At 47.8% G+C, this 25,717-nt stretch overlaps 1 protein-coding gene across 1 annotated transcript in view; it reads right to left on the reverse strand.

Moving 5' to 3' along the window:
* The window catches only part of LOC149350948 (uncharacterized), a 76,965-nt gene that overhangs the window by 38,058 nt on the left and 13,190 nt on the right, over window positions 1–25,717 (reverse strand). The window contains exon 2 of the mRNA XM_089580116.1: window positions 17,141–17,401. Coding sequence (XP_089436242.1) covers window positions 17,141–17,401 — 261 coding nt within the window. The remainder of the gene's footprint in view (window positions 1–17,140; window positions 17,402–25,717) is intronic.

Genomic DNA, 25,717 nt, shown 5'->3' on the forward strand with positions numbered 1-25,717 from the left:
AAGTCGGAGTGCTAAGGCTAACGGTTAAGGTACGGGGCCGTGCCCATCGTTGGGGCTGGCATGGCGGCCGCCGCCTGGGAACTTTCGCGGCTATAAAAAGTGAATTATTGCACTCACGGGATCTATTGTGGCGGGGACAGGTGCAGAACGTGAAAAAGAGTCGGATGATGTCTCACTTCCGTGCTAGGGTGAATTCTTTACGTGATTTTGGCAGTAGAAGCTGGAGCCTATGTGAGGTGCGTCCGCTCACGTCGGCTTCGTTCGCTGAGTAAAGCAATATGTCCCAGTGTTCAACAGTGAAGCGATGCTTACAGTAAACAATTGGTATTCGCCTGCTATATGCCTGCCTAATCCCACGACTGTCTCCAGATATCTTCTGCCCTTTAATTTCGACGTGGTTTGCCGCAGGCTGAAAATGAAAATAAATGTGAAAACAATTTAAAAATTCTTGGCTTTGTTCGTTGAGCCGCGAATGCTAGTCCTAATGAAGTTGGCAAACTTGGGAGTTGCAACGAACTGAAGTGAAATCCACACCTGTTCGGCCTCGAACAGGTGTGGATTTCCAGAAGCCAGAAGCCGTGTGGGTTCGACCTGGGCGCCTTGTCCGTGGACCCACAGCGGCCGGGTGCTCTGACGTCGCGGGGCTACGGACGCGGAGATGAACCAGGGGCGAAAACAAAGGCCGCGGAGGAGCGTAGCTTTGACCGACCACCTCGCTGGCCCAGAGGCCCAAACGACGCATTGTTTGTAAACAACGCGGCGCCCCCCCCCCCCCCCCCTCCCTCCCCCTCGTCGCGTGCATTGTCACTGACCGCCGCCATCTTTTGCCGGCCTGCGCCGAGGTGTCATTGTGGCCCCCGCCAGCGCCGCCGACAATGTTCGGCTGCCGCCGGCGGCGCGTAGAGCGCGCGCACAATGGCGATACGCCGAGGTTGTGGCCTACATCGGCTGCGGAGGAGAAAAGCGAGGAAGATTAGGAAAAAGAGCGGGCAACGGAACAACGCCGCGGAGACGAGGGGCGCTTTCGCTTTCGCAGCTCCGCGACCCCGTGACCAGTTTCCTGCGGTCTGACCCTTCGGCGAGCCTGGCTCGTTACGTAAGAAAAGGTCATTGTGCGTCGCCGCCGCCGCTTTTCTCTTTTTACTTTTCTTGCGCGGGATGCACTGTTTCAAAACAATTGGGGTCCTGGCCTTGACGACTGCCCGGGGCTTGCTTTGCTCGTGACCCGCGGAACGCGGCGTTCCTTTTGCCGAGGAAAAGTGTCGGGCGGACGAGGCGGTCCGCCGGGCGAATCTTCACCCTTTGTTCCGGAGGGCGCCGCCGGCCTCTGCTGCGGGACGCTAGACCGCCGCCACGTCTCCGCGCGGACCGCTTTCTGTTCCACTGCACGGGTGCCGCGCTGCTCAGGAGAAAGCGCGGGAGGGGTGACACTGCTGACACTGCACCAATTGCGACACTGACCCCACTCTCGCCTCAATCTCCGCGTGCAAGGACGCGTCGCGTTTTATTTCTGGCGTGTTCGGTCTGCTATGAGCGCTAGAGCACTTTGTTACATGCATTGTACGAATAGAGGCGCGGGAATTTTCTCCTTTCACTATGCGCGCACATTCTGATCATTTGTGATAGCGCATGTGCACTTGTTGGTGTGGCGTTCTTCTCTCCAGGAGCATTCAAATCGCCGTCGACCTTTGTACTATGACCTGTATGAAACGATTCCTCGAGATGCGTTTCTCGTAGATCGTATGCCAATGCACGTAACGGGCTTTATTTTTTTATTTTTTTCACCATGTGCTGTGCTAGCGCGGACATATATTAACAGTCTTGAAAGACAAGCAACACGACACAGTTAAGGAGAAGGCACACCTGCGTCTATTCGAAAACACCGATGCCTTGACGTGAGGTTTTCGTCGGTTTTTGGGACACCTAATCAAGCTCATTTAGAAGCGTTAGTTGAAAACGTGGGTTACGTCAAAGCTAATAAATTCTCACAAAGAGATTTAAAAAAAAAGAAGTCCTATTGAATATGTGCGAGGCTTTTGTGAAATCGGTGAAAATGAAAGCGGGGGTAGCTTTCGAAACTAACTGCCATTTTTTGCGCTACGTTGTATTCGTTTCGCTGGTGTAACTATGTCAAACCTAAAGCAGGGAATAAAAACAAACAATGCATTTCACAGAAGAACAACATGCAACCTAACTTTTCCGCATGACAAACGCACTATCTGCCAAACTGTGCACACGTCCTCGCGTGTTTGTGTTGACGTGCGGGCCTTCACGACGTTCTTGGAAGATAAGCTGGAAAGTTGCAAACACGCTTGAGACGACTTTCAAACCTGTGCATTCGAAAGTCTGGGCTACAATATATGCCTACAATTTCTTCACGGCACGCTGTGCCATGCATGAATCACCAGAAGCCACGAGTTGCTGTGGCGACCGGATACGACACTTGTTACAAGGTGTGCACATACGCGTAGGCTTTATAATTATAGATGAAAAAAAAAAACTCTGACAGTTCACGAAACAAAGCGAGCACTGGCGAGGCACTGTGTACTGGCGTTATTGTTTAAGAAAACTTCATTCTATCAACAAAAAAAAATGCTAGGTTACAAACAACAGTAACTCTATGCTACGTGAAGCAAGTTTGAGCGATATCCAATGTGTATATGTGTCAACTTTTTCCTCGCATTTTTCTTTTTCCATTCCCAGGTACACAATATCCCTTCTCCACAACTTCGCGATATGCTTGTTCCTCTCCTTCGGAAGCATACACGGGGTTCATGCAGAACGAGGGGAAAAAGAAACAAAAAAAAGATACTGCTGATTAAAGAAAAGTTCGGACCTTCAATGGCCACGATATTTACTCACTGCACGTGGGTAGACAGCCAAAGTGCCTGACGAAACAACACATACGTGTGCACGAAGAGCCGAACAAATGATATCACTGATTGCAAGCGCTAATGAGTAGAATAGCTGAAATAAGGAAGCAGCTATTCTGCCCATTATAACTACTTGGGTGTCACGTACGTGTTTCATACTTGTCGAGTGGTTCGGCTTCTCAGCTTGCAAGAGGCTCAAGAGGAAGCTATTTTTGACTTATCAACTGTATTGTGGTTTCAGCACAATGGAGGTGTTGGGAGACAAAAAAGACGATATCTTTCAATCGAGTACTCATATATTGCTGACAAACGGGCAATTTTAAAAGCGCTTCGTCCTTTATTTAGTCCCCAAGATAATCGAAGACATGAAAAGCCAGGCGGGGGCACGGAAACACAAAGGACTTGGATCTCATGCATTAGGGTCTCCGAGAGGCGAGACCCCGTATACAATACGCAAAGAGCGTTGTGGATAAGTGCCTGCCGATATTCCGCTGGGTACCAAGAGACATCACTGAATCGAACTTTAGACATTGAAAGGCGGTGAAGTGCAGTGGCACTGAGATAAGTGCCGGTGATAACTACGCGATAAGCCTTTTAAAGTGTGTGTAACAGCATGTCTGCGAGCACTTAGTACTTGCACTTAGGTACATCCGGAGAATAGGCCCTTGGCATTTCTTTTTTTTTTCACAACTTTTCTCCCTATTTCCTAGATTTCATTAACATTGCCGCAAAAGCAGTGAGGACGTCACGAGGCCGCACGTTTTTCGTTGTCGTGCTCAAGACTTTTGCTAGCGTGCCACGTTCCGCCACACAGGAGGAGCACGTCGTCGAGTTGCAGAATCGAATGCAGAATCGAAGAAACGAGCATTGGGTGCAATCGGAGAATTGTGAAAGCTTCTCCGAATAGGCTTTCCTCTGAACGATTTCGAATCCGTGTAGCGTTCGGCATTCGCCGGTTAAATGCGCTGCGGACCTGCCTCTGTAATCGCCTTTACATTTAGATCATCTCCGATTTCAGGCCTCTGGTCACTGTGCAGTCGAGCAAAGGCCCGAGGAGAGATATGTGGCGAAAGATGAGTCAACGGATAGTATATAGGCGAAATCCAGAGTTAGGTCAGTTCTCGACAAAAAAAGCGTGATATGGACCAGATGCGTTGGGAGGAATTCATGCGGAACTTCTGAAGAAGCTCGCGTCGTCTCCTGACGTATTACTGGCAAAACCGAAGGTGCCTGTATTGCTGAAAGTCAGTGTCGGTGGTCACGTAACACAAACGCCTAGTCGCTATTTGACTTAGAAAACTGACGCGAACGGAAAGGCTGCGGGGCATGTACCGGTTACGCCAAAACTGCTGAAGCCACGCGCACGACTTTTCATTTGCTTGGTCCGCACCGTTACCAATGCGCGCACCAGTGGCTCGAAAAGAAAAGCCCTTTCGTATAAAGAACACCATAAGTAGGTTAACTTTCTAGGTTTGTAATTTGGTGAAGCAGGCTTACTTTATTTATTCCTTTCATTTTACTGGAAATCAGATTCTTTGAAGAACAATCCTCAATGAGGCCCTGATGGTGCCAAAAAATGTCCGTCGTAAAATCAGAAATGTCCAGTTGGCTGCCTTTTTATACACACTGAACCCCCCATTACGCAAAATTTTAAGAAAGAACTTGTTCAAGTGACATCATGTGCAGCTTTCGCAGAACTCGCCCTTTGCTCAGGAGCGTTCGCTCAGGACATTACGTCTGCGATGGCAGGCAGTTAAAATACAATTAGTTAAATATAATTGACTGCTCAAGTTTTAATTTTTGGTTTTAGGGCACGATACTGTGTTGCGGAAATGAAGGCATTTAAAATCGTAGCCGAATCATTTTTCTTTTTAATTTCTAGATCGAAACTGTGGTTCGAAATATTGAACGTGAAATTATGTGCGCAAAACGACCCGATTCCAAAAGAGATACGCGACATGTGCCGAAACGATATAGCCCCACTTCAAGCCTGGACACTGTCGTTCACGAGAAAAGCACGCTGATATTCAAAATTTTGACAGGCGCCCTCCTCACTCGTAACAGTGTCAGGCGCGCCCGACTCGGCCGCTTGACATGGCGTATTCATGCGGACGCGTGCTACGTGGGCATTGCGAGGTGCTCCTGGGGATGTGAGAGGGCAGTGACTGCTTCCAGTCTCGCTTGCCGCTTCACCTACGCTATACAGTAGGCCGCAGCGATGCATTTTACCCCTCTGCACTGCCACGCTGAGCACTGCGTCCGTCTCGTAATTTATTACCGAAACACAAGCAGCATTTCTGTGGCGTTGCAGCTCTGCGCTCGGCGTGTCGCTGCCCTCCTTAAGTTGATGATTTGTGTCCGGTGGCTCAGAGAGCCCCAGATCGGCCCGACGCCCAGTGAACGCTGCTGATTTTTTTTGGCCTTTAAACGCGTTCCCTCGGCGTCAAGTGCACGCCAATATTTCCATGGATCTTGGGCATGAGTTTCAGCATTGACTCATTTTGCGTGCAAATTTCCACGCTTCATATCTGACATCACAATATCGATTAAGCAATTTTAATAACTTTGTCGCCTACGATGATGAAGACTTTGATTCCATCGCATAATAATGTGCCCTACGACAAAAAAAGAAAAAGCAAATTACATAATAATAGTTAACTAAAAATTTCTTACTAGCTACCACCACGAACATTCTGTGCGCCATGCCACTCAATCCTCCTGCACAGACCGCATTGTTGTATCTCTAAGTTTTTTGTTTTTCTTTTTAAGTGAACTCTGCGCAGATTAAACGCATCGCGTGGCTATACGTCCTCTTCTCCAACGACGGCCGCTGGCGCTGAGATGTGGTGCGGCACACATTCGTACGCCCGTGGCCTGCCAGCCGAGTGCGCGCACGCGCCGCTCCATCAATGGCGGCGCCCCCTCAGCGCGCACGGACGCCGGGGACAAGCGGCGGTGGCAGAGTCCCGCCGGCGGCGGCCGGTTCTGCAGGGCGGGCATCGCGGCGGCGGCGGCCTCCATAGCGCCCCAGTTTGCGGTCGAGCGCGTCCCGTCTGTTTAATAACACACTCTTGGGCCGCCCGCCATGTGGCACCTGGCCGCCGCCTCCTCCTTGGGCGCCGGAAGACAAGCTCGGCGCGCGCACCGCGCGACGGGCCGCAGTGCTGTGTTTCATCATCGGCGCGCACGATCACTCGCTGGCTCAACAGGTGGCCAAGGGAGAAAACACCGCTCAATGAGGCCGCAAGAGCACGATACGCTGCCCCGAGCGCTTGTCATGTCTCCACTTTTGCCCATTGAGATACTGGCGTCAGCGTGCAGGAGCCGCATCGCTTACTACCGCACCTACACACGATACAGTGCCGTGGACTTTCATGCCATGTCCTTGTCGAAGCTACGCAAACAGCTCATCACGCGATCCGGCAAGCGTCCTGACTGTTCTGGTAGGCTCATTCGCCATTCTTGGCACTGCGAACCTCTAGACAGTGACGGCGACAGCCGTGCCAAGTTTATAAAGCTTCAGAGTTCCAGGAGCCTGGCCGCAACCTAACTACATGGCCAGAAGCCTGTCCCGGATGCGGGTTGTGCCCATCTGGAAATGAATGTACGCAGAGGTTCTTCATGCGCTTTCTCTCTCGAGATCAGGGCCTGCCCTTTAGCTGCACTTTATTAACAATCAGCAGAACTCTTGAACTCTTGGTAATCGTGGGTCTTCTCGGGGAGGCTTTCTAAGCCTCCTGTAATGAAGGTACTTTATCTTGCGTTTGCCACAAAATCACAAATCGGGTGGTGGGTTGACAAGCAGCCTTTATTTGAGATGCAGCCGTAATGGTGGCACTTTTTCGCGTCATGCTGGCTCCCAACAATCAATGTTGAAGTAATTAGAAGAAGGAATCTGTGTATTGTCGCCAAGAACATTGCCACAAAGCAAAACAAAGCCCTAAAGGCCACAAAGGCAGAAAAGTTAATGGTTGGAAACTTACTTAACGCCTGCTTACCATTGAAGATAAGGACTCTTTGCAGCCTCCCAACCTTGCATTGAAAGTCCAGAGTTGCCCTCTGTTTGTATTTGACTTTGCGTTGCGAGCTTAATGCTCGTTTTGTTGTTCGACCTGTAGCTAAAAAGGACGTTATCACTCTGACGACGCTTTTGTTAGATTCTTCAAGATTGGAAGCTTTGAGCGACCGACTTCGCTCTCACACCATCAAGTGGCACCGGTGGCACCTTCTTACCGCCTTTTCCAGCAAGCGATGCAGTGAAGTTTGCATGCTTTGCTGGGCTTTTAAAGGCCACATGCATATGCCGCCGATAAATGCAGGTTACGCAAGCTTGCGAGAACGCCTGCGGCCGTATATGCGTCTCTAGCCTGCCGTCTTCCCCGCATGTGGTAATCACGTGGCGAGAGGCCACACCTAACGAGGCGGCTGGGAAAGAAGGTACCACCCATCAGAGAGAGCTGATCGCAAGCAAAGCTGATGTATACGATACGCACGCTGTAGTACCGACCTTGCGTGTCTTTATCGGTTTCGGACCTACCTGCGCAGTTAGCTATTCTTCCGTCATGTACCAAGTGCCACAGAAGCGCCACACCTTCCTTTTGGGATCTGTTCGCACGCACAGGGAAATATGAATCGGCGCGTTACAGCATTAAACGAACCCCGAAGTCGACAGTAACAGCCTGAAGGCTCATTCAAACCTATGCCGTATATGCGCCTTTTTTTTTTGCGTGTGTCTTGCTCCCATTACGCAGTTATCTTTACTTCAGGCATGTACTCGAATTTCCTATTCAATTCTTTAGGCGATTGCTGGTCTAATAGCGCGCAAGGTACATAACATTACCGCAGTAACACGAGCAAGAGGTTTTATGGCAAAATAGAATAAAAGAGAGAAAGGCCTCAGGCAGCTGCAAGCACCCCTGTACTTGCGTACACTAAATGCACCGCAGCCAAAGAAAGCAGACAGAAAATAGGAGGTGTAAATAGTGGTCAGGAGTTCTGACTATCAACCATTCAATTCTGTCACTCCCACGCCTTTCAGCGCTACGCTTTTCTATCCACAGTGAAATTCAGGAAGATTTCATTATCCCAGAATTTCGGAAAGAAATGAAAATAGAGGAGGGAAGGGAGAAAGAAAGAAGGGATAATAAGAAAAGAAGAAAGGAAGGAAAGGCAGAAAGTGGAGCCGAAAGCTTTCAGTTGTGAAGCTACGACGCCGAAACCATTTACCCCGGAGAAAGCATTTACATAGCTTCCGCTGCAATGAGAGAAGAAAATCTTAGGCCTAATATAGCAAGAATTTGCACACAGGCGAATGTCTGTCTAATCTTTGATTTTCCTCTCTCCCGTTCGTATCAGCTATCAGGCTAAATGTGACCTGCCATGCATGCGGTGAGGTGGGAGCAATGTTTGCAAGGAATTTTTCGATCGGAGATGCTAAAATCATTGCTCTTTCTTGAAAACATAAAAGGAGTACGATATTTCCTCTTTGATGATGCATACCTCGCTGAACACTATGCTGCTCTAATGCCAGACACGTAATTCGTTCAGCCGCTGCGCGGCACGAAATACTGAGTGCTCCTGTGCGTTAAACATGATTCGCGCGTTGATTTGGCCATTTAATGAATTTCCTTGTTTCTTAGCATTCTGTACAACCATACAGTTGCAGACATTTTTTTTTTTTTGCATCGTCCGGCCAGACAGGTACGTTCCTAATCTCGATATTAGGCGTACTATAATGAGGCTATTGTAAAGCTGGAGTTGTGTGCAAATAGCCTAAACCGGGATAACTTGGAAATGTGTGCCCATTGGTGATGGAATACGCCACAGAAATTCCTGTGCAGGCATGAGAAATGACCTTTAGGCCACCTTCACGTTGACACTGGCACTCTTCGAGCTGGTCCCCCTATACCTTTCTTAGTTCTTCAATTTAAGCAACTGCTACGATTTCCTTCGGAAAGTCTTCTGTGTTTGCATTCTACAATGATCAATACTCCTTTAAAAGGAATGGTGGCTAGGCCGTTTTCTTGATAACAAAATAATTAAAGGGGAACGTCGGGCTAGTTGCTGCTTTTGATGAACTGGCTGCGACATGATGACTATCGGCTGCGACATGATGACTATCGCTAACGAACACAAAATAATTAGAGCCTTGCTCTCCTTTGAGAGCGGTTGCTAAACGAAGTAACAAACATCAGAACTAAACCACATCGGATATATTTTGGCTCGCATGTTTTAACTTTTAATTCCAGCTGAATACAAATCAGGGAGAGTAACGGCTTGCGCTGCATACCTATACCAGCGCTACAATGTAGGGTCGGGAACAGTTACTGAAACTAATTGTTTCATAATCTAAGATGCTCTGTACTCCTTATGTCCAACTACAACTCAGATGCCATTTGCATTTTTTTCTGATCAAACTTATGTCCCAAGAAATCTTCTACGGGGCAAACATGACTCCTGTTGTACGGAAGCTGCTCAACAAATCGCTGAGCATAAATTGTGCACAGCGGGCAAGGCGTCATCTTTTTTGACTGTGTCTGTTAGGTGGCGTATTTTTTTTTCGCGGAGAGTGCTTAATATTATAGTATTCCCATATTAACTTGATGCATTCTGGTAATAGACATTTATTTACGTGATATTTCGCTGTTAAGTAACTCGAGATCCGCGAAAGAAGTTGCGCACTGTGCACGAAAAACACCGATCCAAATATTTGTCGGATGCTGCCCACCGGGCCCAAATGGCGAATACGCAACAAGCAGCCACCGCAACGAGATCCGTGCCGAGGCAAACCACGGGCAAAGGCGAGGTGCGTGCGTGAGGCCTTCCTGCACGGAGCAGGTTTGGCGCGCAGAGGCCGCGTTCCGGATCCCGCGGAAGGGCTCACTCCACTGCAATGGGCTCCCCGTCAGCCGGTCGAGCGCTGCGCGGGCAACGGATACCCGCCTTCGGTGGGTTACGCCGAACTGCTTCGTAACGGCTGCCCTGGGTTACCCCGAACTGCGTTCATTCGCCTTCTGTGGAAGGCTTCCTTGTTCGCAGTGCACTCGTCTGAGTGGCAGATCCTGCATGTGTTCCCTTGACGTCCAATGCCGAAATCAACAAAAACAGCGCGCGATAGACAGGACCGAGAATAGGAGACACGCACACACACTTCGGTCCTGTTGGCTCACACTCTGCCAAGTATGCAGTGCTATCTATTGCACACTATCTATTGCACACACTATCTATTGCACACACGTTTAGTGTTGATTGCGAGCGTTATACAAACGTTTGACAATTACCGTCATTTTCTCCCTTATTAGTTTCATTCTTGAGTAAATCCACTACTACCAATGCGGGCATTTTTTTTTTCAGTTCACATTTCTTCCTCTGAATTAGCGTACTAATAAGTCCCTTGTTTAAGTTTGTCACTTTGTGAAATGAATTCGTTCGTCTTCGACGTCTTAAATGGATCACTGGAGCCCACTGGTCTGTTCTCGGCGGAACATTAAACCTTTCCATGTCTTATGCTTCTTCAGAAAAGGCTAAGGCCCTCGCACAGTGAAATTAAGGCCTTGCTGCTTGCTATGAAACATAGAATTTTGCTTTCCCTCGTTCTGCCTTCACGCAAACATGCCTGATGAAAATGCCTTACGACTTAGTCATACGTACGCCAGAGATCTTTATGCAATAAAATCTTTGCCACATTTACTAATATGCGAAAGACGCGAAACTATTTGGACGCAGAAGGGAACAGGGGCTGTGTGGAAATAAACGCCTTCTCCTAATTTCCTAATTGCTTTCCTACAAATTTCGCACCGTTCGCACTCTCTTATATGAAACTTCAAGACGTGCCTTAGCATAAATCCCGACTTAATCGAACTGCTTATATAGCCTGGCCTCTACTTTTAGGCAAGAGGATGCTCTCGACGTAATTGAGCGTGGACAACAAAAGAAAGTTAGGATGCCCACAGATGAACAGCACAAATGGGAATAGCCAAGCCATTCGACGACTAAACGATAACAGACGCTCAAATCGTAAAACAGATGTCGAACAGCCATCTCAGTAGTTGCACGTGCACTAGGGGCAGCATTTCGCGAAGACTATTATTACTTCATTAAAAAAAAAAAAAGCATATGCCGCCGTTCAACAGATTTCAATCGAGTTTCACGACTGTTGCACGTGCTTGCAGTGTGTGAACGGATGCAACGTGCCGGGCATGGCGCGGGGCTTCCTCGGGCTCTTGGCCGCGCCTGGCAAAGCGGCTATTAGCAACAATGAGCTGGCCGGAGCCAATAACCGAACGCCGAGCGCTCGCCGCCCGTGTGGCGGCGGAGGCTCAGGAACGCCTTGACCGTGGATGCTGCGCCGGCTCACGGAGCAGTGCTACCCAAATCTGGGCCCCATTGATAAATCGCGGCGCCGCAGGGGCCTCAAGGTTCAGTTACCTCGACCTGCGCGCTGTGCGCCACCTGGGAACGCCCACAGGAACCCGGCTGCTTTTCCGTATCGCGTACCGCTTGGCACACCCCCGGCAAGGCGGCTTTCCCTCCGAGGTTGAAGGGCGCTCCTGAGGGCCGACATCAGAGCCTAATTGGGCGCCGATTGCGCAGGCATCGGTCGCCGACGGTTGAGCATTCGGCTGCGCAGTGCGCGCGGGGCCCAAGGAGGGCTCCGCTCGGCTTACACCGGCGCGTGCCGACGCGGCGCCAAAGGTGTTTTCGAGGCTCATGTTTCGTGGTAGCCTTTACCCCAAGCGCGGCTCTTAGTTCCCGGCGAGAGGAGCGTCGGCGGAAGAATGCCGGAGGCGTCTCGGAATTCGCCCGAGGTGGCTGCTACACCCGAGAAACAATCAAAGGACGCCAGTCGTTCTCCCTGGCCACGCACTCGCGTGGTCTGTCCTCTTCCGCCAGCAAGCAAGTTGTCATTGTAGCGCCACATTCACGTCGCGCACGGCTCACATCCTAGTTATCCTTAGCTATTGGTTGTGATGATGACGACGATGATGCGCAAAAGGAAGACATTTTTTTTTTCTCATGCATGAGCTGCTAGCTCAAGAAAGAGCGAATTGAAATGTTTCTGAACAAGGAAACCACGAGAATATTACGAATATTACGAGAATATTACTATTACTAAATTTGCTACTTTTTTTTTAGATTGACATATTTGTGGACGTTATTTCCGATGACTGAACATGAACGCGTCTATGGTCGATAAGAGAGACAAGAGAACCGCTACGAAAAACCCGCGCACAAGTAAGCCATTTGCCGAAGCGGGGTAAGCCAGTGCGCGCCAATTCACTAGCCAAACTATGCGTTTTACGCTCACTGCGCCTGAACAGCGTTCTGGAAAATTTAGCTGGCGCCATAAAACCTAGAGCCAGAGTCCAAAAACCGGCTGGCATGTTACAGCGTACTGTGACTGGCCAGCGTGTCTATTAACCAGCCGGCTACCCTGAATGGCTAATTGCTGAAAGCAGCTTGTGTTTTCACATTCCGCATTCGGCTGCATATTTACATGGGTGCGGCGGATGGCTTTCCCCTCTGAGCCTACATTACTGTCTCACTCAACCGAGCTTCCACATTGCCGCATGATTTTTGTGAAGCATAGTACAGCGTTGCAAATAAATTATGCGGCTTACCACCTTAATGTTCACTAATTTTATCTTGCAGGGGTCTTTTTATATTCTGTTTATGCAGAGTGTATACGCTCTTGTCGCTGTGTAAACACTTGCTTGGCAGTGAGCATCGTAGTATCACTCACAACGAGTTCCTATGCAGGAGTCGTTTCATGTCGAATACAATAAATGAACCGAAGCGCGTTAAAGGTCGGGATTCGCTGGGCTTGAACAGCACAGGACGGACTGTCATTACAATAATTGCCAACTTCCTCTCAAAGCATGCATGAGCGCCACAAAAAGAAGTTGAAATAAACGTTGCTTGTGAAACGCTGGCGAGCACGTTTCGATCTGGGGCCGTCGGAAACACTAGAGTGCGCTCGAAAATAACTGCTTGCATGTAGTACGCTTAGTGCTCCCTCGTGAAAAGGTGGGGATGGGATTGCCAAAGCGCCTGTAGCTGGGCCAACCATGCTTTTCTCGTCGACGAAGACAAAAACACTCCTTCCTAGGGCCGTACCTGCCTTGAAAACAATGTTATACGGCTCGCGAATGCTGAAGTCGTGCTCTACAAATCAGTGTAGCGCATGACTCCCTGACAAGAGAGACGTGTGCCGAGCGTCGTTGTGCTTACTCAGAGTGAAAGAACATTGTATATAAATCTACGAGTGCAATTCATAGAGCTGCGGCGAGAGCTGAAAAAGCGAAAGAAATGGTCATATTCTGCTTTACGCTTGCTTTGCTCAGGTGCAAGACGAGCCATCATAAAATATTTTTCTTTGTTTTTTTTTTCCTTCTTCTGATTAGTTTTTTTTTCTTTCGCTCTCTCTCTTGGTAGGCACGTTCGTGCCGTAAAAAGGCGCACAAGCCCATGCTAAAGGGAAACGCCACAAATACCGAGTAGTGCAGCACGCCACTTGTCGCAGCAGCCGACTCCTATTGGCCATCGCCGCGATACCTCCTCGTGCTTTTCATGTTTATTCATTTATTTATTTATTTAGGACATACTGCAGGCCCAGTGAAGGGCCCTGGCAGGAGGGGCACAATAAACACAATACAAAAAAGCACAAAGCAAAATGTACAAGGCAAGTAAAAAAAAAAAATCAATGAACGGCCTGTTCAATGGCATCAATGTCAACTGTTGATGATGGTGGCAACTGATTCCACTCGTTAATGGTGCGGGGAAAAAAAAGAGAATTTGAATATGTTAGTTCTGGCAAAGTAAGGTTTTAACGATTCAGTGTGCCAGTTTCTGGTTGACCCGGACGTTATCGGTTGGAGATACAAATCGGGTGCCATTGACAGTTTGTTAGTTTTCAATAGAAAGAGAAATCTTAACCTTAGTATTCTACGCCGAGTTTCAAGGGACTGTATATTATGTAGAAGCAACAGAGCAGATGGTGAGTCAGTGGTGCGATATTTAGAAAATATAAACCGAACTGCTTTGCGCTGAATTCTTTCAAGGGCATTAATGTTAGTCTTTGTGTGAGGATCCCAAACAGTGCATGCATACTCAAGTTTTGGTCTAATCATGGTGTAATATGCCAATTGCTTAACGTTAGGGGAAGCTAGTTTTAACTTGTGCCTAAGAAAACAGAGATTGCGAAACGAAGAAGAACATACGGTTTCAATATGTTTATTCCAACTAAGATTATTCGTTAGTGTTACTCCTAGGTACTTGTATTCTTTGACTTCTGAAAGGTGCCGAGTGGGAAGATTATATGAAAAGGAATGACCGTTTCTTTTATTAGTGATCCGCATAAATACTGTCTTGTCAGCGTTCAGTTCCATCCCCCATTTAACGCACCATTCATTAACATTCTGTAGGTTATGATTAAGTAAAATCTGGTCGCCTGGAACTTTAACTTCATTAAACAAAACACAATCGTCGGCAAACAACCTAATTTGAACAGGATGAGAGATGATGTCTGTAATGTCATTAATATAGATAAGAAACAGTAATGGCCCAAGGACACTGCCCTGCGGGACACCAGAAGTGACTGGAAGTTTGTTAGAACAATGACCATCGATACTAACATATTGAAATCGGTTAGATAAATAAGCCGCAACCCAATTAACAATAAAAGAAGGAAGACCTACAGTTTCAAGTTTATGGATAAGTTTATTGTGCGGAACTAAATCAAAAGCTTTCTTAAAATCTAGAAATATGACATCTATTTGGCCGGAATTGTCCAGAACTTGAGCGAAATTGTGAATTACGGATGTAAGTTGGGTGACCGTAGAAAAGCCTTTGCGAAAACCATGCTGGAAAGCCGATAATTTGTTGTTGTCATCGAGAAATGTTTTAATGTAATTGGCTACGATATGTTCAAGAAGTTTGCAGCATGAAGAGGTCAACGATATGGGACGGTAATTATTAAACAATGCGGCATCACCTGTTTTGTGTATGGGAACGACACGGGCCACCCTCCAATCGGGTGGTAGACTTGAAGACAAAAGAGAAGCACGAAAGATGATAGCAAGAAAGTGCGAAACCATCTCAGCATAACGATGTAAAAATGAATTAGGTATTTCGTCAGGCCCAGGAGTTGCTTTTGTTTTAAGATTCAAAAGCATTGCAAAAATACCAGGTTGAGATACCAGATCGTGCACAGGCTGGGAACAAGAATCACGAATTGTGAAATTATTTGCAGGTTGGGAAAACACACTGTGAAAATATGAATTGAACTTGTCAGCAATATCTTTTTTGTTGGTGAGCAACGTGCCCTCATGCATCATCGCAGGCAGGGATTTTTTTTCTTTGCTTAAAAAATTCCAAAATTTCTGAGGAGCGTTACGAATGAAACTCGGCAAAATGTTTTGAAAGTAATGTCGCTTAGCAGCCGCAACAGCTTTGGTCAAAGAAGCCTGCTTCATTTGAATGATGTTGTGAGGGACACGGGCTCTTCTTAAGCGTTTAAGTTTTCTTTTGAGATGCAAGATTTCTCGCGTAATCCAGGGATTAGATTTGCCACTTTTTTTAGCTCTTGATGGAATAAATTGGTTGATACAATATGTGCATATGTCTTTAAACTTGGTCCAGAGATCAGATGTGTCAGTTCCGACAAAGGTGCTGAGACACAGATCTAAACAATCTAATACACTCTCATCCCTGGCACGCGAGAAATCTTTTACAAGTACGGTTTTGGACGGTACGGCACATTTATCAGCGACAAAATCGCAAGTGAAATACACCAACTCATGATCAGATAGTCCTTGATGGATCGAAACAGAAAACATTTCAAAAGAGCGGTTCACAAAAATCAAGTCAAGAATGGAAGCAGATGAGCCATGAATACGTGTAGGTTGTTCGGCTACCTGTTTCAAATTGTGACACAGCATAATATCAAATAAGTGTTCAGCATTTGCGCAATGTCGTGAATTAGATGAGGCCAACTCCCAATTAGTGTTAGGTAAGTTAAAATCACCGACAAGAACTACGTTTTTATGTTTGAATGATGACATGTGTTCCGACAAATCGCGTAGAAACTGAGGAGGGGAATCTGGAGCTCGGTAAACAGCAAATAGAAAAATGTAACGGCCCCTAAAAGATAGCTTTAGGGAAATGCTTTCATGGTCATCAATTTGCCGAATTAAAGTCGCATGAATATTGTTTTTAACCAAAACCGCCACTCCACCACCTCTTGATAATCTGTCACGCCGATAGATTTGATAAGTTGGAGGAAAAACGTTTTTGTTATCTATTTCATCGCGAAGCCATGTCTCCGTAATGATGACGATATGTGGATTGTACCCAAGAAGAAGTGCCTCAAGCTGTTCGCTTTTGTTGATTATACTCCGCGCATTAATGTTTATAAGTCTTAATTCCTTCTTGATCCGCGCACTACGTCATTCACTTTTTCGTGTGTTCCGCGACGGCAGTTTCACCCTTGTGCTAGTGGTATCATCCCACGAAAACATCTGGCCAGCAACGAGCAACTTATCATTGATTAAGGTCACCTTCATTTTCTTGTCTCTCTCAGTTTTAGTACTATCCCATAATAGTTTTCGTTTCCTGAGGGTTTCCTTTGAGTAGTCATTCTGAATAGATACTTTTTTTCCTTTGAGCTTGTGAGCGTTTTTAAGGACTTTTTGCTTTTCATTGTAATCCTGAAAAAATATGATCACAGGCCTGTTGACAGTGTTCTTTCCTAAACGATGAATTCTACCGACAGAAGTACAATGGACATCAAGTGTTTCCGAGAAAATTTCAGTCAGAACCTTCTGTTTTAGATCAGATTCTGTCTCATCTGGTTCCTCGCTTACACCAAAAAAGACTAAATTGGAACGTCTACTGTAATCTTCCATATAGACCAGTTTCGACTGCAAGGCGTGAATTGTGCGTTCCATATTATCAATACGTTCTGTTTGTTTTTCAAAATCCGCAAAGCGAGAGTATAAGTCAGATATTGTTTTTTCCAAATCTCCTTGTTGTGTTCTGAGGGCTACAATCTCTGCTGTTAACTTGGAATGAGCGGTAAGCAACTGCTTTAATAGTTCTGTACTGTCCTCATTTGAATTATCAGGCCCAGGGTTACATTCAATGTCACCACATAAAAGCTGCGCGCAAACACAAAACACGTCTTGAGCAATGATAACACAGCGTTGTGGGCACGGCAGGACCAAAAGACCGCGGCAATCACTTCTAATTGTAGTAGAATAACAACCAACCTGTGCAAAGCAGAACAACGAAGCGTAAGGCAACATGCCTATGTGCGGTCCGCTGTGCCCACTGAAGTTGAAGCCTGGCTGTCGGTCTTTTAAACGAAGGTCCGGGCAGGTCACATGGAACGGGGGCGGTGCTTGAAGAAGGTAATCATTCCGCCAGGAAATGATATCTCCCGCATCTGTTGTCAAATATTCTTGAAGGCACGTGTCGACTGTAGCGGTATCCTGATGAAGAAGCAGTTTGGACGGACCGAGCAGAAAAACCTGTGCAAAGCAGAACAACGAAGCGTAAGGCAACATGTAAGGCAACATGCCTATGTGCGGTCCGCTGTGCCCACTTCTAGAGAGATAGTGGTTTTGCGAACACACCAAAAGCTCGAGAAGGTAGTCACGCCAAAACTGAACCGTTTCTTTAATATAAGACGACCTGACGGTCGGCTATTGAATACACAGAAACTCTTCAAGGTTAACGGACTGTGGCATTTACAGCGGGTAAATCTTCAAACGAAGCCACATGTCACATGCGGAAATCGCACTAGATCTCGTACTGTGCAACCTTCTTCGATCCTAGTTACGTGTGCATTCAGTTTGCCCCCTAAGCTTCCTTCTGTCTTCTTGTTGCGCAGGCAGCAGAATATTTCTACTCGTATGGAATATTTGTACTGTAAAGTATACTCTCGCTTACACTGCGGCCAGAGCGTAATTCGACAAGCGTCCTGAGAAATATATAGCGAACGAGAGTGGCAAGTTTTAACGGGTAATAATCTGAAATTTATTTCATTCTGAAATTTTCATTCAGTAATACCTTTGGGAGTGAGAATTTAGAGGCAGGCGAGCGTGACAAACTCTCCATGGAAGCGGGAAAAGAACGCAGACACTGCATGGAGCTGGATTCATCGCACACAGTCGGTCTCGCTATAGATCATCCTTCGAATTACGCGTGCATCTTCGGATGTGAACTGAACTTGTACTAGAGCTATCGTTTATTCTATTTTCGTTTTTTTTTTCTTTATGAGATGAGGACTGCCCGGCGCCACTTGGTGATTTCGTAATGTACTTGACAGGCCATGCAGTTAAAAAAAAAAAGCCACTCTCATAGACGCACGCGTTCGCGTGCACGAAAACGCTTCGTCGTGGCAGAAGAAATCATTGGGCTTTAAAGCGAGCAGAACGGGCCAGTCCTGGCTCCATGTCAATCTCCTCCTGTATTCAGGAATACGCAACTATAGTTTCAGGCTCTCAACTGACATATATGTCTGCTTTGTATGCTTTTTAAGTGCAGCTACCACGACCTATGTTCCAGAAGACAGCGGGGAAACGAAGAACAGCGACCGCCGTTGGCCGACCTTCACGTGTTGATCCAGAAAGCCCCCATTCGAAGCCGGGGAAGTGCGTGAGCCCGGGCCAGGCTCGGCCCTGCCCAAGGACCCGGGGAGCCGTCGAACGCGGCGGTGTGGGGCGCCCACTGGCGACGGCACCGCGCGGGCACGGCCAGGCGTCGCTCAGCCCGATGATGAGTCGCCTCGCGGCGGTTATTTTTGCTTTTCGCGCCGTATTCCGCTCCTGCCCCGAAAGCTGCTGGCGTTGTCGACGCCGGCGACCTTTTCAACCGTGGCGCCTTCAGCCTTGTTCCCAAAATTCCGGCACTTCGCCTGGTTATGGTCTCCGTGACCCGCTTCTCTTCTTGTCGCTCTCCGCGGATGCTCGCACAGGAGCTGGCGACTGCCGCGAGCAGCGTTCCGCGACGCGATGCCACATCTTTCTGCGCGCGTCTGCGTGTACGTCTTCGCAGAGTTCCGGCCCGTACAGCGAACACCCAAGGTCGCTGAAAACCCGCGGCGCGGAAGGCGTACCCCCGACCAGCGCCGACGCACTTCAACCGCGACCTCGCAGTTCCTTACTCATTAGAAAAAGAGCCCCTAAATGTGGACGGTTTTCAAGTATAGCATGCAGCAGGCATCGACGGAGAGCTGAAAGCCTCGCAAACTGCCCCGTTGTCCTTCTTATGGCTTATATTTTCTCAATGCTCGGACAGCATGAAGCCATTGCCGCTAACAGATTTTGCCTGCCTCAGAAGCCGCCGCGCATCACCTGAGCGCTTATTCCCTTTCTAGATCCGGTTCAGGTTTCATTGATTGGCCGGTTACACCATAAGAGACTACACCTTAGCGCTTGGGCGTAGAGCCATGGTTGTTTGTTGTCTAGTTATCAAAAAGAAAAAAAAAACGACTAGGATTAGAAGCGCATCTACAGTTTACAGCGAAGTGCTCCATGATATTCTAAGAGGCCTGTAGTTTCTCAAAATTCCGCCATTTGTTCCATGTACACCGTAAGACATTAACACGTATGGGAACGGGGACGCGTCCATCTCCGTTCAGCATTGCCATAACAGCTGGTAAGCAGGCAGTCTAAGAATCTAGTCTTCTACTTTCCCAGCCATTTCAAGCTGTAGTATTGTCACAGGCGGGCGCAAGCTTTGTTTGTGATCGCTCTTTCAAATATACAGGATGTCCGACGCAACCCCAGAAGCCTGGTGCGTGTCGTGGGTTTGTAGAGCGACGCAGGATGGTTCGTATTCGCCTGGAGCAAGCAGCAGTGAGTTCTCATTTTTTAGTACTGCAATGATTAGTTATAATTAATCAACTTTTGAACCACTGGAGATACTCGGAAAGCCATGATTAGAAATTTCAACAACTTGAAAATAAATCAAAATGATGTAATTTCCGCTACCGGCTGGTTTATTGCGATGATACTACTATGATTGTGATTGTGGCAGAGTCACAGGTGTTTTGGATTCAAAAGACGCATGTTATGAACGTGTCCTTTGAACATGTGAGCTGTGCTCACGAATAAGTTTAATAGAATTATTACGAAAATGAAGCTGTAACACCCTCGTGGAGGACATTAAATGGAATGGTAATTGTTGTTTTTATTTGAATAGATATAAGTCATTTTTCACCTTTTAATTTAGGCATATGCTGATTTTGCAAACTTGAAGCCAGCCATTTCGGAATAATGGTGGGCTTATTAACATTATTTCTCGAATCGACCTCATGTTACGAACTATCTGTTAAGAAATCAGAGGAAATCAGTTCACCGCGTTCACCGCTTCCCCACTAAGTGGGCAAGCCGCATTGAAATAATTGCGTTCCTTCGCGATTCACTGTGACATCGCGTCGTCGCTGGAGGCCACTGCTCTTTCAGTGCCTGCTTGACAAAGCCAAAGAAGTGCGCGTGCACACAAATCGCCCATGCAATAGCCAGTCGCGCGATATCTGCAGCTGTTCTCCTTTTCTTTAGCGGGCGCTTGTAAACGTACACAGCTGTAGCGGTGACACGCTCGCTGAGACGCCCGACGAATCATCGCACCGGACCGTGACGAAGCGTAATCGTTCACCAGCCGCCCCGGTTGCCCTCAAACGGTGGTCTGTCCGATCAGCGAGATTTAGAACTTGGGTAGTTATGGGGAACACATTACGAATTTTATAATGCGAACTCATGTTTTAAACCAAACAATTTCTATTTAATTAATGAGAATTATTTAAATACTTAGACAATAAGAACCTCTATGACACTTATTTTCAGCAGGACGACATAATATAGTTCAATACACAAAATTTGTGTAGGTTTAAATGTAAATCCGTTAAAGGTATGGTATTTTAGTGGGGATGCTAACGGATGCTAAGTTAACCTTCTATCTTCTTTGCTGCATAAAAAAAAAAATCTGTTTTATACGTGCCTGCTGTGTCACGAATTTACCTTGCATAGGTCGATTAAAATGGTCTGTCAGCATCAACGGCCGAAGCGCCTCAGTAGCTTTGGCTTTCGGCTGCTGATCACAAGGTCGCAGGTTCGACCCCGGCCGCGGCGGCCGTATTTCGATGGAGGCGAAATACCGCCCGTGTGCTGTACGACGTCAGCGCACGTTAAAAAACTCGAGGTGGTCTAAATTAAATCGCAGCCATTCACTACGACGTCCCTCATAGCTCATGTGTCGCTCTGGGACGTTAGGTCCTGGGACTAGATCTTGGAAGCGAGTTGACGGTATTGCTTCTTCCTTGTCATGCCATCTGACCTGTTAGTGAGCTTTGCTATGCAATTTGCAAGCGTGTCGGCTAGCGCAATCCCCTTACCAAGTGAGCATACTTCCTTTCGAAGTTTCTTTCGTGTCTTCTCAGGATAGACGTGTTATCGCTGTGGGCAAGGAAAAGAGATAACGCCATTAAAGTACATACGCGGAGGCCACAAGAGACCCACTTGATAAAGACCCACGGCGTCAGGAGAAATGAGATTGCAGAACAAGGTCAGTGAGGAAACCGTATATATCTGGGCGTAAGAGTAGCCTGTAAACCTTAGAGCCCCCAGCTTCACTGGAACAGCAGTGCTAACACTGCTGTGCATATTAAGCAGATGCTGTACAATGCACTGTTTTCTTTTGTTGTTAATTATTGTATTTTGGTATGGGGCACATCATTTATTAATATTAAACGGGTACATATACTTCAGAAGAAAATTGTTCGGAATATTGTTAATGCTTCACGATTTGAACACACCGAACCGATTTTTGTATCTCTTAGCATTACCCCCCTCCCACAAGTTTTTGAAAGTATACTGTTAAGGCGGTATAAAACAAGTATTAGACAAAACAATCCATTTATGATGAACCTGTCGAAGTTAAAATGTAAAGAACAGAAGTACCCCACCCGTACTGGTTTCACATGGTTCGTGCCAAAAACTCGAACGAAATACGGTCGCCCTTCCGGGCTCATTAAATAAGGCATCTAATTGCTGTAACCCTAGGTACCGTCGGCACTTCGTGTCACGGAGATTTTTACTCATGATTTGTACTTTTTTTTTCCTGTGTGCTCACTTGCCGTGGACTGTACAACATTCTGGTGCTGCTGTCAAGTTATTGTAGGGTGCGTCGACCTCTGTCAAGCCTTCTCTCTGGCTTTTTGTCGGCGCACCCAACATCCTCAAGATGTTGAATAAAATTGAATTGAATTGAATTGAACACTACCGCGCTTGTCTCCCATTTGCGCTTGTGTGCACAGCAGAAAATTTTTCATGCATTAGCGTGGGAAGCCAAGGTTGCACAAGTACTGCCAAACAGAAGCGATGACTGCCAATCAGGGCGAAGCGTCAAGTTACTCGCAGAATCCTTTCAGTAAGGGCCGCCGTCTTCGCAGAAGGTTGAGATGCGGACTCGGCCTTTAGCTATAATCGAAACGGGTTCCAAGCCGCGTAAGTTCGTAGCACACTCGGTTCATTCGCGCCACATTCGACAACAGCATTCATCGGACGCAGCGTAAACTCGGCGCGTGGCGGGGTACCTAGCTGGACCTCGTGGTCAGAGCCGGAGTGCAGCGCGAAGGTCCCGCTCGGCGCCTAAGGTCAGGGCCCCACCTGCGGCAGCGGGGCACGCGCCACCGAGCGGGCACGAGCTGCCGCAGGAAGGACACGCGCATTGGCGGCGCGCGCGGCGTGGCGCACATCCGCCCCCATGATATGCATCGCTCGTGCCGCCGCCGTGGTACGTGCACGAGGCCAGTGATGCCGGCTCTCCCGCATCCTTCGATCATGCGTCAACCGGCGGCGCTGTACAGGCGCATGGGCACCGAGGCGCCGTAACGGGCGGCCCGCAAGCGCATGGCAACCGCTTCCCGGAAGGCGCCCCGCGCGGCCTACACCGACGGCCAGGTCGGCCGCTACGGGACTGCGCCTGGTGCTCGCCAAACCGTGGCCCGACCCGGACCTGCGCGAGGCTCGACTTGCATCAGCTGTTCCTCTCCCCTGCCGCGGGTGTGCGATCACCGCTGAGCTTCGATGAACCATTGCGGGACTACCGATTGTGTGCACTCGGAGCCGCTTTGCGATTGGTCCGTGCAGGGAATGAGACGCTTAGCAACAGCTCCGGCCTGCGTTCTATCCGGGCAGCTTCGCTTTCTTTCGGGCAACGACGACAAAGCGGTTACCGATACGCCTGCTAAAGCGCAGGGGCAATGAACAACAGCTGACTACTCGAAAGAGCGCAACGCTTCAATGCTGTCGCTTTATTAATCCCATTAACGAAAAGAGAGAGAGAAAAAAAGCGAGAACGAAGACAGGTCAGCTAACTGAGCAAAAATAAATTTGATTGTTGCAACGAAGCATCAACTCTGCAAACGCGCCAGACTCCAATACGATCTGCAGAACCACCCGAAAAGAGCTAAATTCATTCTAAAGACGATACAGTCCAGTCAGCAGCCACGTACGAATGAAACGAAATTCTGCGCCAGCAAAAGAACATTTCGTCTCTTGTATCCGAGCATCCCCGTTCCATCTCCTTACATGTGTTGGATTTTCACATGTGCATGCGTGCGTACATCCGATGACTACTGATGTATAATCCGCACTTTGTGATCTGCAATTCCCTCTTGCGCACACGCTCACATCAAGGGCTGCCTACAAGTGAGCCTCAATAAAAGTCAGCTGTATACTTTCACATTATCCGATAAAAAGCAAGGAGATGCGACGAAACAGCTTGCCAGTTCTGTGGATGGCCGATGCAGCTAATCGCTAGATGCTACCGAACGTGCAGGTTTCTTCTGGTTAGCCCTTTCGTGCGCCTCTCGCCATTTCTCTAAATAATTTTTTTTTTCGCCTAAGTAGTCTATGCAAGCCTCCGGAAACCCAATTAGTCAGGTTCACAACGTAAAAGAGCAACTTTTTTTGTTTTACAGGCATTACAATATTTCTCACAAAATGTCACATACAGGTAGAAATGAACTTGTACAATAAAAACTGCACAATCGAAATTACACGAGTGAAATTGTCACGATTTGCTCAATGATTGCTCGAGGGATCAGGGAATCACATTCTTCTTTTTTTTATTTGAAGATGCACATGTCGCTAAGAGTGCAAAAAAAAAATAATAATTACAGGTTGCAAAATCTGTATGCCGAGCATCCCAAGGATGTGCGACCAAGCTCACTGTTTGGGGAAATTTTGGTTACTGCGTTCGCTAGCGAACAAGAAAATGAACCCCAGTCGCGATACGCACAGCCCTAAATTTGTCTGCAACGAAGAAATGACTACTGGCTGTAGCCCACTTCCAGAAAAAGCTACGCATTAAAAGTTGGTTGAGAGGAAAGAAAGGCGCAGTAACTCTCATTCTATAGGTTGCCACCTCAGCTGTGCCGTGTGGTGAAGGAATGAAGGAGAGTGTGAAAAAAGTAAGAGAGTGGTGGTTTAGTTGGTTTAGGGGGGTATAACTTCCCAAAGATACTCAGGCTATAAGGAACGCCGCAGAGAAGGGCTCCGGAAATTTCGACCACCTGGGGTTCTTTAACGTGCACTGACGCCGCACAGTACAGGGGCCTCTAGAATTTCGCCTCCATCGAAATTCGACCGCCGCGGCCGGGTCGAACTCGCGTCTTTCGGGACAGCTGCCGAACGCGATAACCATGCACTGAGCCACCGCGGCGGCCGGAAGAAAGAATGAGGCGCTGTGGTGGAAGGCGTCGACATAATATATATCCTCTTGGGTTCTTCAAGGCCTGCAAGCTGCACTACGCCGCGGGTCGCACGAACAACTCGTTGCAGAAATCCGCAAGCTGTACCATGACGCCACATTGAAAGGACATGGCATAATTTTCCAGTGGCTGTCAGGCCACTGCGGTATTCATGGAAATCACCAGGCTGACGAAGCTACCCGTCCTGCCCCCAATGACGGAATCCCTGTCAATATCCCTGTAACGAGAGCTGACGCAGCGTGTGGGCTTCGTTTCTGAAGGCTGGAGCTCACACTTTCAGTGTGGAACACAGGAGAGTTCTGCAACCGTCGCCTCAGGGCATTGGACCCTGAACTGCGCCTCCATATTCCGTGTGATGTAGTGCGTCGTGAAGCAACATTACTGTGCCGTCTATGACTCGGCGTTGCCTTCACAAATCAGTATGTTTCCGAATCGCAATGGCCGACAGCCCTTCTTGTGTAAACTGTGTCTGTGAAGATACAATCAGTCATCTCTCGTGTGAGTGCCCTGTCTTTGTGAACGAAAGACGTAAGCTGCGTTGTGCTCTGGACCGCCTTGATCCTCGCCCTTTCACCGAGACCAAGATCCTCAGTCCGTGGCCACAACAGTCGGCTGCCATCAACGCTTACAAGGCACTGATTCGTTTTTTGGGAGAGACTGCCTTGATTGTCAAATTGTGACTGTTTGCCGTTCCTTCTCTCTTCCCTTTAATCCCTTTAATCCCCTCATTCCCTTCCCCAGTGCAGGGTAGCCAACCGGAAACCCTTCTGGTTAACATCCCTGCCTTACCCCTCTCTGTATCTATCTATATCTCTGGGGTTCTTTGCTGCGATGCAAACAGTTGCCCACAATCACCTGAAAGGGTTAAGCAGACGAGGGTGTCGAGTCCTGACCAAATTTCGTGACCTGATCTACCGTTATGAGTACGTTCTGCATCTAGACTGATTTCAAAACAAGGCAGTGGTACGTAAAAAAAGGGGGGGGATCGACTTTTACGCATTAAAGGCTGGTTTTACACACTAAAGGATGGTTGTTTAACGAGCCTTCAAACCCCAGAAGACAGCCC

The sequence above is a fragment of the Amblyomma mixtum genome, chromosome 3, assembly GCF_055824585.1.
Source record: "Amblyomma mixtum isolate Tamu chromosome 3, ASM5582458v1, whole genome shotgun sequence".
In the NCBI taxonomy this organism is placed as follows: Eukaryota; Metazoa; Arthropoda; class Arachnida; order Ixodida; family Ixodidae; genus Amblyomma; species Amblyomma mixtum.